Source organism: Vulpes vulpes, chromosome 4 (genome assembly GCF_048418805.1).
Source record: "Vulpes vulpes isolate BD-2025 chromosome 4, VulVul3, whole genome shotgun sequence".
Lineage (NCBI taxonomy): Eukaryota > Metazoa > Chordata > Mammalia > Carnivora > Canidae > Vulpes > Vulpes vulpes.
In genome coordinates this window covers 42,726,410-42,742,579 of record NC_132783.1, presented here as the reverse complement: position 1 = coordinate 42,742,579, position 16,170 = coordinate 42,726,410, and the positions used below count along the sequence as shown (strand labels likewise).

Here is a 16,170-nt window from a genome sequence, read left to right as displayed (position 1 = left end):
ATCAGAATATTTATCACTCCAAGTGGTAACTTTCAGATTTTAAGGTTAATAGTTTTAGAGACTTTTATCTTTCTATGAAAACGACGACAGGCATTTCCTTACTAGTGGTGCCTAAACACTATTTGTGAAAAGTACCCATTTATGGCAAACTGAAAAGGACCGAGTACTCTGAATCTTAAAGCAAAATATCTGTTCATAGTAATTATGATGTAATTGTAATGATTGTCAAATGTTTCCTCTGGATGGTGTTACATGTTTATTGATGTCAATAGATTATTACTGACTTGGCATTACACTCAAGGGCTGAAGGTATGGCTTAGCTCTTCTTTAATATCACACTCTATTCATTACCAAACAATTCACTTAAAGAGACTTTTGATCTCAGTCTTCATATTTTTCCCTTTTTAAACTGTCCCAGCCATAGCTTTTTATATGGTCAACTCTTAGCTTATAAAAGAAAAATATTGTGAAGGTTTTTCACTGTTTTCACTGAGAAAAAAACTATCTAAATTCTGTGCCCCGAATATGCTAAGCACTATTGTTCTGTCTTGCCCTCTTGTATTATAGCAATACATTTTGATTTAAAATATGATCAATTATATAATCAGCAACCAAAATAATTTATTTTTTTCTATTTCTTGAGCATCCTAAATAGCATTCTTAGCATGTTTTTTCCCAGTAATAAGCAAGAACAAGTTCTAATGAAATGAAGTGAAAATGCCTGATTTTTAAAAATCTTAGAGGCAGAATAGTGTGTATAATGGAGTATTATAGGGAAGCATTAGTTTATGTAGATGCGTGTTCCAAACAAGGTTTTCAGCTTACTGGCTAGCTAGGACACCTCAAACCAGTCACTGAAGCCAGTGGCTCTCACAATGTGGTCCCAGATCAAGGGGATCATTGGCACCTGGGAAGCTGTTAGAAATTCAAATTCTCAGGTCCACCTCCAGACCTATCAAACCAGAAACTCTGGGGGTGAGATGCAGCAATCTGTGTTTTATAAAGTCCTTCAGGTGATTCGGATCCATGCTCAATTTTGAGAAACACTGACTCAAACAGCTGAGACTCCCTTTTCTCTGGTTTAAGATGGTTTTCCTAAAACCAACCTCGCAAAACCAGAGAGGTAAATACTTCACGGGAAAGAACTCTGGCTCTCATGCAGTGACATTTTATCAATATTATACTTTTTTTTTTTTTTAATCAAGGGTCAAAATTAAGGGGAATAAGGACTTCAAAATGATGTGCTACTGCCACAGGCTGGGGCTGAAATGTGCTTACTGCCAGCAGTGGGCTGGGCACCAAAATAGGCCTCTGGCTGAAGGGAAGGCCCTCGAGATTTGGCCACTGCCATCTAAGTGGGCAAAATGCCCCAGAGGTAATATTTTATCCCCATATAAACGAAGGCCACGTTAGGCTTTGATAGTGACAAACGATAGTATGAGGAGAATAAACACTGATCTTTTAGGTCTCAAAGACACTGGATTCTTATTCCCACTTAACTCTCCCCAGAGTAAAGGCATGGGGAATTCTCCTAATTGACGTCAGCTGCTGTAAGGGAAGGAATGCCATGACCTTAAACTTGGCTACTGGTCCACTCTCACATCCAGGAACAAAGCCAGAGGGTTCTCCTGGCAACTGCCTGACATGCTAAATGGCAGGCACAGCCACTGAGGGAATCCTTTGCTGCCCCAGGGACAAATCCCCCCCTGCAGGAAACAGACAAACTCGAGAGATTAGCAGTTTGCCCAACTGATGCTGGCCGATCCCCTCTGTCCAGAGAGCAGAAAATGAGTTTTAAATCACTCTATTCAAAACCCTAAGCTTTTGGTCTGCTTTTGCTTTGTAAATGAGGAGAACGTTCTCTGCTAAGTCAAAGAGAAAACAGTAAAGTATGAAAACTTCAAGGAAAAACGGAGTAAATCAGGTCCTTGCATAAACTACCCTATTCAAAAAGTCTTTAGTAGACACTGATTTTTAAATGTATCAACTATCGGATGGCTTAAGATTAGTATTAACTGTCATTTTTTAAAAGACCTGTAATCAAAACCATATCCAAATCTCCTATCCTGCCAAAGGCATCATCTTGGCTTCCTTGGGAGAGTGTGAGACGTTCCTAACCAAAGTGTCTTCCAAGAATTCCTTCCCATTCCATTCCACTCAGCTCTTCCAGGATGTGATTCTAGTCACAGACTTGATTATGTAACTCCCTGATCAAAGACCCTTAGACTCTCCAGTGGCTGTAGAACAATATGGGAATGTTTCAGTGCTGCCTGTGAAAGACTCCAATCCAACCCGGACCTTCCAACCTCAGTCTCAATGTAATGAGACTCACCCCTCACCCCCTCGCCCCTCACACCCTTCTGAGACCCTGGCTTCCCACAGCAAACCTCCAAAACCATGTCTTACCACTTTACAAAAACAAAAACGAAAACAAAAAACAATGGTGCCTTTAACATGCTGTTGTCTCTGCTGAGAATATCCTTCACATAGTAAAATTTTACTTCTCAGATGGGATCCAGTTCAAATACCACGAAATCTGTCAAAACTTTCTTGGCTTCCCTGCATTCCTTTTTCTGAGTTCCCACACTAAGTTCATAGGTGCCTTCATTACAGTTCTTAACAAATTATATAGAAATGATCTGTTTTTGTGTCTGACTCTCTGACTAGACCTTGAGTATTCTGGCCAAGGACTCCACCTTTGTGCTTATCATCCACAGTTCCTAAACTTCTAAAGGGGTTCTCAATCCCTAATATAGACAGCTACGATCTCAGCTATTTAATAGTTTCTTGCACTCAAAGATAGAAAATAATGATCAGTGAGCACTGTCAGGAAACTCTTAGCCATTTAGAAGATAGGAAAGCTTGTGGGTTTAAATTCGATATAGCTATTTGGATACTTCTTAATTTGCTTGAATAAATCTAGATTACACCTTGTAATTTAATCAATAGGTTTTTAAGATTTTATTTATTTATTTATGAAAGACACAGAGAGAGACAGAGACATAGGCAGAGGGAGAAGCAGGCTCCCTGAAGGGCGCCTGATATGGATGGGATTCCATCCCAGGACCTCAGGATCACACCCTGAGTGGAAGGCAGACACTCAACCACTGAGCCACTCAAGCGTCCCCTTAATCAATAGTTTGATGTACATCTCTTTGGCCAAAATATCTGTTGTCCTTATTCTTTTCTGAGGCTTCAGAGAGCAGAGACCAGATCTTATTCATCTGTGTATAACCCACACCACCTGTACAAGGTAAATGTTAATAAGTATTCATTACATTGATTTCCCAAAAGGAACTGTATCTTAGTTCTGGTTGCTTCAACAGAATGCTATAGATGAGTACATTTAACAAACATTTCTCACAGTTCTGGAGGCTGGAAAGTCCAAGATCAAGGTTCTGGCATATATTCAGTGTTTGATGAGGACTCTATTTCAGTTTTTGGATGGCCACCTTCTTACTGTACCCTCAGGTGGAGGATGGAGAGAGAGCTCTCATTTCTTTCTCTATTCACACAAGCACTAATCCCATTTTTGGGGCTCCACTCTCAAAAACTCATCTAAACCTAGTTACTTCTCCAAGGCCCACCTCCAAATGCCGTCATATAGGGGATTAGTGCATCCACACTTGAATACTGAGGTGGGGTAGGGGGGCACGAATATTCAGTCCATAGCAAGTTGCTACATTGATATCTGGCTGCATGTTTTAATGTTCCTTTGTATGTTATAAGTAAACAAAGATAAATTCAACTGATTTCCAAAAAAGAATCAAAGGAGGGAAATACTTTGCTTCAACAAAGAAACACATTTTTCACATCAAATCTCTGGAAGAGCCACTATTCTTTTTTTTTTTAATATTTTATTTATTTATTCATGAGAGACACATAGAGAGAGAGAAAGAGAGAGAGAGAGAGAGAGAGAGGCAGAGACACAGGCAGAGGGAGAGGCAGGCTCCATGCAGGGAGCCCAACATGGGACTTGATCCCAGGTCTCCAGGATCATGCCCTGGGCCAAAGGCGGCGCTAAATCGCTGAGCCACCGGGCTGCCCAAGAGCCACTATTCTAATCAGGCAAATTACTTTACAGAAAAGGGCAAAATATACCTCATACCTCCATTGTTTTGATTGTGGAACATTTTCCACAATTTTCACCTCTACTCTCCTGGAGAAGGTTATTGGTTTACCTAAAATTTTCACCTCTACTCTTCTGGAGAAGGTTACTGGTTTACCTAAACACACCTCCAGGAGGACATGGTGCACAGTCCTTAATCTCCTCCACAGGGACACATTCAAAGGGCCAGGTTGGGACTGGACAGCTTCCTGGTTCTTCTTCCCCAAAATAAAATGTACCAAATTTGAAGGGCAAAGAAGATCCTAAAAAATATAAACCTTTTACTACTTTATAAACACTTTACCTGGGGAAGGTGATTTGAGCAGCTTTGTACATTTAAACATTAAAGACCTGCTAAGGAATGCGATGATGTCCAGATTTCAGAAAACTAGAATACTAATTTCTAGGTTTTTTCTCAAAGTGGGGGCAAACCATAGAACTGATGTTAGCATGAATTTTTTCTAAACATTTGTGAGTAAAACATTTTTATGAATAAAAATTAGGAGTGGGGAAGACTAGAGGGAAAGGAGGGGAAGGCTTTTGTATATAATTACAAAATATTTGCCATTTGTTTCATTCTGAAAGTTTATATATCTATTTCTCTTAAAGGTGAATTCCACATAAGTTGCTGGTCAGTTTCTGCCAGGACTCACTTGCTTCAACATTTTCAGAAATCTCACTTATTTCTTTACTTTTTCTTTTTTTTTTTAAGATTTTATTTATTTATTATTCATGAGAGACACAGAGAGAGAGGCAGAGATGCAGGTAAAGGGAGAAGCAGGCTCCCCGCAAGGAGCCTAATGCAGAACTCGATTCCAAGACCCCGGGATCACAACTTAAGCCAAACACAGACACTCAAGCACTGAGCCACCTAGTCGTCCATCTCACATATTTCTAATACCACTTGAATACCACCATGTTGTCAGGCTTCAGGCTTTTCCTGCTACATTAAAAGTCCTTGCTTCTTTCCTCTTAGTCTTTTTCACAGGTTCGCATTTGTATATTATACCCATTATTCTCATTTGTATATTTATATATCTATATATAATTTGAATATTATGTAAAATAATATATCTATATTATTTTTCTTCTCCCCTTCTTCTTCTATTTCTTTCTTCTTCCTCTTCTTCCTTCTCCTCTGAATTAAGTTTTCCATCTTTCCTAACTGTGGAGTTCTGAACTACATAAAGAATACTCTATGCTGAAGATTTTTAAGTGTAAACTATACCTTTTATTGCATACCTCAGTATCAGTAATAAAAGTACAACCTTACTGATTCAGTCATTTAAGCAGCAGATATTTTAAATTTAAAAATCCATGGGGCATTGTGTAGCTCAGCTGGTTAAGCCTCCAACTCTTGATTTTGGCTCAGGTCATGATGTCAGGGTTGAGATGGAGCCCTGGATCCTGTCAGGCTCCATACTCAGCAGGGAGTCTGCTTGGGATTGTCTCTCTCCTTCTCCCCCCCCCCTCCCTGCCTGGTGTCTCTCTCTCTCTCCTTCTCTCTCTCTCTCTCTCAAAATAAATAAATACATACATACATATATAGATACATACACATACACATGACACTGCTGGTTCAGATTCCTATAGGAAGTATCCTGAAATAAAAGGAATTGTAATATGCTCTGATCAGTGTATACTGCTTTCATTTTCCATTTCTGCATGTTTCAGCTTTTGCTTAGAAACTCATGAATTGGGATATGAAGCTATAAATTTAACTTTCTGCTGAATTACATGCAAAAAGTTTTTTTCTTTTTCCCTTTTACTCAAATGTTAAAGTATTTTTTTTCTATCCCCTTTGTCACTATGATTCCATACCCCTATATTCCCAGAAAAGAGGAAAAGAGATCACTACAATGGAATCTACTAGAGGTTCGTTGGGATCCTGCCTTTGTTATGAAATATAAACACTCCTCTAGAGAAAGGTTTTTCCTGCTTGGATTATATTTCACTAGTGCTACATATTCTGTGATGTCTCCATAGCTGCTTCTGTCACTATCTAAAAGGCTTTGGATTTTTCTCCACCAGGAAAGCTATGCGTAATTGGGTCCTGATTTCCAAAGTCTCTTCAGAGCTACATCCCAAACTTTGCCAAACTGTCAGCTGGTATCTCACTAGAAAGAACCAAGTGTGATCAGTATTGAACATGGGGGCAATTAGTCCATGGACTCCAGATTTCTGGGGTAAAACATCCTAAGCCTGACTCTTTCAGAATCTTTTCTATGTGTTCTTAGAGAAGAACAATCAAACAGAGGAGCTGACTGCATCCCAGGAAATACATTGCCCTAAATATATATTTTACATGTCTCTTTAAGTTATAATTATCACCTCCATTACCACCTACTGGGCTCATTAGTGAACTTACCATGAATTCTTCATTGCAAGTCACACATTATCATGTGAAGTAAAGAAAAACTCAAAATATCAAGCCATTCATTCTTAACAAAAACAAATAAGCTTAATGATAAAGATGTCATTTAAATCCAGTATTTTACCATTAATTTATAAATGGAATTTATAGTCAATTTTTAAAGTAGGTTTTTGTTTTGTTTTTTAAGATTTTATTTATTTATTCATGAGAGACACAGAGACAGAGAAAGAGGGAGACAGAGAGAAAGAGGCAGAGACATAGGCAGAGGGTAGAAGCAGGTTCTATGCACCTGTTCCCCTGATGTGGGACTCAATCCTAGGACTCCAGGATCACACCCTGAGCCAAAGGCAGACACTCAACTGCTGAGCCACCCAGGCATCACTAAAATAGGTTTTTGGTTTTGTTTTGTTTGTTTGCTTGTTTTTTGCTGGTGGCTTCCAAAGTAGTATTTAAATACTAAAAATATTTAGTATTTTATTATCTAAGAAATTAAAGCATGTTCACATGTGTTTTGTCTTGTTTTTTTCACAGTATCTATGAGTTGGAGATAATAAAGCATGACTTCATTTTAACACATGGAAAATGGGGTTCACAGTGATATATACAGAGTAAATCCATGGCTTGACTTGCTTACCACTGGCCAAAACTGAGTTAACACCACTAGAGCTAATTTCTCCTGTTGCCTGGGCCCAAACACATTCATTATAATTATTATTATTTACTGAATTACAAACAAGAAAAATTGTATTGCCAACCAAAAATAAAACACCAAGAAGGTCAATTTCTTTGGAATAAGAACCATTAGAGATATTTTGACCAAGGAAGGTCTGGTCTGGTATTCTAGAGAGCTGCTTTTTCTCTTAATAGTAACACTCAAATATACCTTTGAAGGCCAATCATGTAAGTAACAAGACAGAAGCAATCAGTAGCATATGTGAAATATTTTAAAATATCCCCTTTATTTTGAAAAGGACAATATTCTTTGTTGATTCTTTTTCCTTTACCAGAATGATAATAATAAAGGAGAAAAGAAATGTTTTTCAGCTTCTCAAAAAAATGAAAACCTACAAGTTTAGCAAACTGCACAAAGGATAGATCAAAAGTCTCTAATATTTAACCCTCTACAACATTTTTCTTGGACAAGATTAAATTTTGATGGACTAAGAGAAGTTACACTTATGCGAAATATATATCCGCCTATAAGAAGTAACAGGAAAAAACCTCAAAGTGAAGACATTTTCTAGGCACAAAATACTATAGGAAGGCAGAAATTTGGCCTCTAACTAAACTTCAGTGGTTCACAAACCTGAATGTGCATTGGAATCTCCTAGAGGACTTGATGAAACAGACGTGGCCTCTCCCCAGGGAACATGATTCAGTCATTCAGGGAAGGGCTAAGAATTTACATTTTAACAAAATTCCAAAGAATGAGATGATAAAGCTAGTCTGGGGACATTTTGAGAACCACTGCTTTACCTCAGTCACTTAACCACTGTGAAAGTCTCAGTGTAACTTGTCCAATCCTCCCCACAATGAATGTTTTGTGTCCTCTGTGCCAGTTAGTATTTCTACCAACAAACACGATCACTTCCAAAGCAAAGTATTACTTCAGAGTATCTTCATCACCTCAGAGTTGTACACTTTTTACAGCATCACAATCTTATAGATATTCAATATGTGAAATAAAAAATATTGTTATATGTGTATAACAGTTTTAGAGTCCTTAATGTACAGATTTGACAGTGAAAGAGGTATTTGAAGATGAAAAAGGTATTTGAAGACTCACTGGTATCTAGGAATTTCTGATTTGATGTTAACAACAAAGCATGGGTACAAGTGGGAATCTCCATCCTCAGGACTTACCTGTGACTGGTGCATCAATATCCAGCAAATTTTTTTCCTGTCGGAGAATTGAAGCCCCCTCTGTTATTATTCTCAATGCAACACTCTCTTCCAGCCTGCCCTCCTTCATGAGATGTGCCTTTAAGATATCCACACGAGGTTTCCCATCGTTATCAAACACTTCTTTTGCTGTAAGCCGGTGACTTGGAGGAAATGGGACAGCTGAAAAAGGAAAAGTCAAATCACTACATTAGCCAAACCCAACTAAAATTGAATAATAATCACTAAATATCTCTATCACTAATGACCTAGTATTTTAAAAGTTCCCACATTAAAATAAAATCAAGGGCTATCCAGAAGTAAAGACTGCCTTCTTTTTTTTGATTCTAGATGTAATTTGATTGCTGAAAGGAAATTTACGTTTCTTATTCACCCAATACCTATCTCTTACATCTAGAAGATCCTGATTAAGAGAATAAAGAAAAAAGAGAGAGAGAGATATTTGTTAGGCAATAATCAATTCAACAAAAGAAAACAGTTTGTATACATCCAACCATAACTAACTCGCGAGAAGATGTTTCTCCACTGGAAAAAGGTCTGCCAGACCAGATTTACTCCTTTAACTAAAGTCACACCTCTGAGTAAACTGACGGACTCACTGTTTAAGAAGACAGCAGGAATCTGAGAGCAAAAAAGGCAAAAATACACTGAATATTAAACAGGAAATCAGGATTCGTGTGTACATATAACAAAGGAACATCCTGAGAACAGTAAAGGACAATATGGTGTCAGGGAAGAGACAAAGATATTTAGGAGTATGATATGACAAACTCAACTTACCACTCAGAACCAGAACCAATCATTCTTTCTTTCACCCACACCCTAATAATATAACAGTAAGAAGCTCTCTTGTAGCTACCATCATTCTTTACATTTGTGAGTACATTTGTTCACTCATTCAGCTGAAGGACATTCACTGAACTTCTACAATGTGCCAAGATATCCAAAGGTCCATGGTTAGAGATGGTATCATAAAGGTCAAATTTCTGATAAATGGACCATAAGCCCCTTCAGTGAGGGTAAGTCATTATCTATTTTACACAAAGATTCATTACTGGAATAATGGAACAACTCATATCTATCAGAAATATCTAGAAGGACCATACACAGTTTCATGAAATTTTCATTTGCCATGTGCATTATGCCATATGCATAAGAACATCTCCATATGACAGTTCCTTTTTTAAGAACACTTAATTTTAAGGAATAAACCTAGCCCCCTAACTTGCTAAAAGTGTCTCTCAAAGAAGCAAGATTTACAGTAGAGCTATAGCAAGAAATTCTGTGTAATCTAATAGCATAGATTGCTATCCAAGAGAAATCATAAGTACTTAAAAGAAAAGAAAAATCAGGAAGTGAACCTGTGCTAATGGATGCAACTTGATTATCTTAATACCCCCAGCATGTCTATTTAACTCTGCTGCCAAAATGAAGTGGCATGAGGCTTTTGTGGTCAGATGAGCCTGGGTGCAAGCCTGGCTTTGTATGCTCACCAGTTTTATGACCTTGGGCAAGTCAAATAACCTCTTTTGGTTTCAGTTACCTCACCTGTAGATTGGGGATTACATCTATCTGAGCACTGTTATAATAACTAAAGTACATAGTAATATCTGTAATTAACATTTATAGAGTGTTTACTTTATGCCAAGTATTGTTTGGGTAATAAAGTCAGACACAACAGTAAAGCTGTAAGATGAGTAAGACATATGTACATGTGTTTACATATCAATGTTCTTAGTCCTCACAGCACAACTGTGGGGGAGAAACATGAAGCTTAAACTTATTAAGCACTTTGCCCAAGACAATCACCTATCAATTTATATGTTGACCCAGCGAGTATAAACTCCAGCAGTGCGATGCCCAAATACCTGTGTCAACAACTATACTACACTGCTTCTCAAAAAGTACTTAAGACAGTGTCTAATAACTGTAAAGTCATGAGCAGATCATTTTTTAGAACTGCAATTCTAACAAATACTGAGAGGTGTTTCTTACAAAGACTGCTTTTATTTTCAAAAATTACTTTGGGCAGCTTTTAGTAGAACAGATAGATAATACAAAACCATGATGTAAATTAAAACACAAAAGATGTAATGCCAAAGCAGAGTACTATAAGAGCAAGTGCAAGAATTAAACAAGAAGCAGGAAAAAAGAGGAATTTAGGTCGTTAGGCATTTGGGCATAATTTTGTTCATTTTGGCCACATTTTTTTTTTACATGGGTCTTTATGTTTGGTTTGAAATTAGAAAATATCTTACCTGGTAACTTCTCAAAATCCCCCAGACACAGGTTGGGGAAGGGAAAGGAAGAAACTTCTAAAGGAAGGTAGTGCAAAGATCTGATTTTTTTTTTTTTTTTTTTTTTTTTTTTTTTGGTGATTTCCTAAGATGAGATGAGAGTTGGACAACTGTGAACGTTTAAGTGACTCTGAAAAACTGTCAGGCAAGAATCATAGGAGCACAGAGGGTAGAAGGCTGGTTTACTGTCAGGCATATAAAAGCAGGGGTCTCTGCCATCCATGAACTAGATGGCCTCATTAAACTTAGGAAAGATCAAAGGGAGCTCCTGGGTGGCTCAATGGTTGAGTCTGCCTTTGGTTTGGGTTGTGATCCTGGGGTCCTGGAATAGAGTCTTGCATCAGGTTCCCTGCAGGGAGCCTGCTTCTCCCTCTGCCTATGTCTCTGCCTCTCTCTCTGTGTGTCTCTGATGAATAAATAAATAAAATCTTAAGAAAAAAAAAAAAGGAAAGGTCAAAGGGTTAAACCTGAAAGACCTAAAGCATTTAAGAAGGTTGAGAGGCAAAAGGAGAGCACCCAGAGAGGCATTACCTTCATGAATTATACTTTCTCCAAGTCCCTAGGCTCTCTCCAACGCCAAGATCACTGCAGTAACAGATGTTTCCTCTTTGATGCCAATCTTTTACCTTCCAGTAATTGCTAATCCTAGGTAACTGGCTAAGGTGAAGCCACCTGCTCTGACATAGAGGAGTTGGTTCCAAATAAACAGAAGCAAAAAGAGAGGAAAAAGGCCAACCAGAAGGCTCTAGTTCCAGCTGGATGATACGGACACTGGTGAGATGGGGCCCTTTAACCGGTTAAACAGATGGTAAGGCCCCCAGGGAACCAAGATGCGCAAGTGATGATGCCGAAGTTGGAATGCACAGATGCTGTAAGCCAGAGAAAAGTTTTCTGGGACAAAAATAAGAGTGGGCTAATATTTGTGTGCCTGTGCACCCTACCCTCTGGCTTCATAAGCCTTACAAAGGTCACATTTATTTGCTTCCTCTGCTCACCTAGAATTCTACATACAGACGTGTACCAAATATGGAGCGAAAATACAATGTATATAGAAAACATGTCTTTCATTAACTCGTAAAAATGGCTACATTTGATATAATGAAATTGGATTTTCCCTCCCCTCCATTGCTTTAAGTATTACAAGCTGCTTTCATTGCTACATGAGCATGCCAGGACTGAAGTAGTTAAGTTTGTGCATGCTAATAAAATTTAGAAATATCTGTTGGTATTTGGCTGACTCTTCCAAAAACAATTTTCTTATAATTGCCTCCTAAGTATGGACTATGGTGTTGTAATAATGTACTTAGAAGTATCCTGAAAGTAGAGATAAACCCTCTCAGCTTTCTCTACTTTACAACTGTCATTCAATGTCACTCTTTTTTCCTCAAAGTAGCTAAAATTTTGGATAAATATGTCCTCAACTTACTACAAACATAAATCATACTGACAGCTCTAAAGGCAATATACTGGACCAGGATAGAGTTCCCATGTCATTGACTGTGGAAGTCTGGCAGAGCCGGATTTCCAATGAATAAGATAAGACCTTGTGTTTTTATTTACTATTTGTTGACACCACCAGAGAGTTCATCTACTTGATACAGAGAAAGGTTACTAATCTGGGAACTAAAATCACATGTATCCGATATTGGCATCTATATAATTATTACTGCAGTTGTCAATTACTCATCCATCAGAGAGAAACACATTCCAAGTCAGCCCAGGAGCCAGAGTAATTCTAGCTCTGGGTTCTGTTTTTTTTTCTTTTCTTTCTTTTTTTTTTTTTTTAAGATTTTATTTATTTATTCATGAGAGACACACAGAGAGAGAGAGAGACAGAGACAGAGACAGAGAGAGGCAGAGACACAGGCAGAGGGAGAAGCAGGCTCCATGCAGGAAGCCCTATATGGGACTCAATCCCCAGACTCCAGGATCACGCCCTGGGCCGAAGGCAGGCGCTAAACCGCTGAGCCACCCAGGGATTCCCTGGCTCCGGGTTCTGGCTGACAATGGGGACCATACCTCTGAAAGAGTCAAGGGGTCTCCTCCTGTGATTTGGGCTAAATCAGTTTTAAATGACCGCTATGTGCCTCAATAGCCAAAAGTCATCTGCTTTTACTCAGAGGTAGATCTAGGAATCTAGGTAGATCAGAGGAATCTAAAGATTCCTCAAATCTGAGCATACCTGCTGCCTGACCTCTTTCTGGAATAGTCTTATGAATGCTGACAAAAAAAGAAGCACGAATGAAGAAAACACTTAGCCTAGGGGGTTTTTTGCAAACCTTTGTTTTGCTTTAATTTTTTTTTACTCAGAAAGAAAAAAAATTTGCACCTCAAGTATATCCAAAGAAAAAAGATCCGAAAGCAGCTCACTTGCCTCTCTTCTTCCCTATGATGAATGTCAGAGCATGCTCACAAAATCCTGGGGTTCTTTGGGAGAAAATTAGAACTCTCTCAATTTAGACTCCTGACACTCTCATATTAAATAAGAAGGAACTGAAGTCCAGGGAGAAGATAAATGGATTGTTCAGGATCACAGGATTAGTCATTGGCAAAACCAACATTAAATTTTAGGTCTCCTGGTTTGTATTTGAGCATCTTACCCTCTAAATCTGCTCTGTCCAACTGACTAGCAACATAGGACTGCTGAACACTTGAAAAGTGGGTGGTCCAAACTGAGATGGGCTGCAAGCCTACAATGTACAATGGACTTAGAACATTTGATACAAGAAAAAAAAAGCAAAATATCTCATTAATCTTTTTATGTTGATTACATATTGAAATAAGATTTAGGATATATTGGGCTAAATAAGATTTATTAAAATTAATTTCACCTATTCCTCTTTATTTTTTAAAATGGATACTAGAACATTTAAAATTTCATAAATAGTTTGTACTAGATTATTACTGGACCATGATGCATCCTTCTCAAAAAGGAAATGAGAATAGGGAGAGTAGAAAGTATATTCTGGAATCTTTCTTCTTTTTCATCTTCAGCTTCTACAAAAAACTTGAAAGATACAAAACAGGCATACAAAGATGTCTCAAAACTGACAGCACGTTAGAATCCCTTTTAAAGATAAATAATGCTGAGGTGCAACCTCTAGAAATTCTGATCTAACTTGTCTAGGAAAGGATCAGGGCAGTGACACACTTTTAAAACCCAGGATAAATTGATGTGAAGTCCAGATTAAGATTCGCTAATCTATACCATAAGGAAGGACATATAAAATACCAGGCAACTTAATTCCCACTCCCTAAACATGTTCCACAATGTCAATCAACCATAGCAGATGCATTGTCTTTGCAAGTCCAGACACGTTTATCCCATCCTTCTCTGTAATCAGAATGTGTACAGAAACAGTGCTTGTCCCATATTTCATGTTGACACTGTCTACACCAAGGCTGTCTAAGATACTTACGTTGGAGCATGTTAAGAGAACATCTTAAGGATATTACATCATAAATCAACTTAAGGGGCATCTGGGTGGCTCAGTGGGTTAAGCATCTGCCTTTGGCTCAGCTCATGATCCCAGGGTCCTGGGACTAAGCCTCACATCAGCCTCCCTGCACAGCAGAGTCTGCTTTTCCCTCTGCTTCTACCACTCTCTCTGTTTGTGCTCTCTTTCTCTCTCACTCTCTCTGCCAAATAAATTAATAAAAAAAAAAATTAAAACACACACATAATTTAAAATACATTCTGAGTGACTTCCATAAGCTGGCACTTCATTTTTCCCTCATGGACATTTGTATATGTCACTAACTACTATTCTAATCAAACCATATCATTCAACCAATCAACCAATCAATCAATCATCATGCACCTAGAAAGCACCCACTATGCATTGTATTAAATGTGAGGCAGTGAGGAGGACCACGAAGAAGTGCGCAAGAGAAAACAAATATTAACAGATCTAGACTCTGAGGAGATTACCATGTGATATATATGTATATAATATATATACAATTAGTCTTTGCTTGAAATACCTGGAAAAGCATGAAACTGCAACTCTGAATAGCAAAATTTAAAGAAAATGGAAGACAATGCAATTAGTAAGGGGAAAAAAATGTCTATCTACTTAAAGCTCATGCTTGGATTCCTCTATAAAAAAGCTTTAGGTACAAACACACCTTTCTGCCATCTAAAGTATATAATAAATATCTCAATTTTTTAGGTGACTCCAGAAGATGATGTTCTGCCTTTAAGGTAAGTAATGAAAAATATAATATGCTAATTTTAAGATACTATATGCCAGCTACACAAAAGTAATTCCTATGTCAGTAAATAAAATTATTCTGAAAACTGATCCTGCTTCTGAATAAACAGTGAAGAGATAAGTGAATGGAAGTACTGTTGACTTTTCACTAAATTCTACTTGGGTTCTAACATTGGACAATTAGGTTTGGCTTATATTCTTATGGGTTTAAAAAATTCTTTCAGTACAGGGATATATGTTCATCCATGCACATAATGTCTATATGCAAAGACATACAAACCATGTTGTCTAGGAGAGACAGCTTAAAAATTAACCACAGCTAGCCTCTAAGAAACACTGTAGGAATTTATTTACTAGGGCCCTACTTATGCTACTCCTGTGGACATTCATCACTTGTTTGTTTGAAAATATCTGGCTTTCATTTTAGATATTAATGTCTGTCAAATTAAAATATGCTTGCCCATATCAAGTGTGGTTGAATATTAATCTTGTAAATAGAAACATTCGATCGCATTTAAACTAAAAAAAAGAAAAAAAAAAGAAAAAATATTCACAGTAAATCTAAATCTGTAAATAAAACCCCAATTTATTACTCATTTTTTTTTCCCTACAGTTATGATGAGCTCCTCCATCCTTAGAGCAAAGACCTCCTACCCTCCTCCTCTGAAACTACCACCCAGATTTTGAGCCTTAAAATATATTCAGTTTTAGACACAGGATGTGTCCTGATCATTTCACTAGCAAATTGAATACTCCATTTGGTTTTCCTGAATGTTTCCATGCAAATATAACACACTGGTATTTTATATAACATCCCCAAAGTGTTAAGAAAAGGGCGGTATGATACTCGAAGAATTTATTAAAATAACCCATCTTTTTCTCCACTGGCTTACATAATTTTTATTATACATAGCATTTTTGAAGTTAAATCTGAAATGTGCTACAAGCAATTCTTTAATAAAGATTGGACACTAATTAATTGAAAGATTTATTGTTCTAACTCCAAGAGATTTAATAATTAATTAGTGAAAATGAGTACCTTAACAGTTCAGAGCTTTTTTTATTACCTGAATTTCAAAATACTTTCCATTTAAATAGGCTTATTGATACATAGCTACTCTTTATCCTTCCTATGTACAGTTATTCTTGTTCTCTGGACACTGCATTCTTAAGTCTAAGGACTCAAGGACACAGGGATGGGTGACATTCTATTACCCTTCCACATGTATGATAATTCTATCACAAAACTCCTTTGAAGTTTTGATATTCTGGTTA

At 37.5% G+C, this 16,170-nt stretch overlaps 1 protein-coding gene across 8 annotated transcripts in view; it reads right to left on the bottom strand.

Annotated features, from left to right (window-relative positions):
• PPP3CA (protein phosphatase 3 catalytic subunit alpha) overlaps positions 1 to 16,170 on the bottom strand; it is a 309,334-nt gene that overhangs the window by 150,904 nt on the left and 142,260 nt on the right. For 7 of the 8 annotated variants that reach the window (XM_072755567.1, XM_072755569.1, XM_025983828.2 and 4 more), the window contains one exon: positions 8,346 to 8,546. The exons of the other annotated variant lie outside the window; for it this stretch is intronic. In XM_072755567.1, coding sequence (XP_072611668.1) covers positions 8,346 to 8,454 — 109 coding nt within the window. In that variant the 5' untranslated portion in view covers positions 8,455 to 8,546. The remainder of the gene's footprint in view (positions 1 to 8,345; positions 8,547 to 16,170) is intronic. 8 annotated transcript variants of the gene reach the window in all.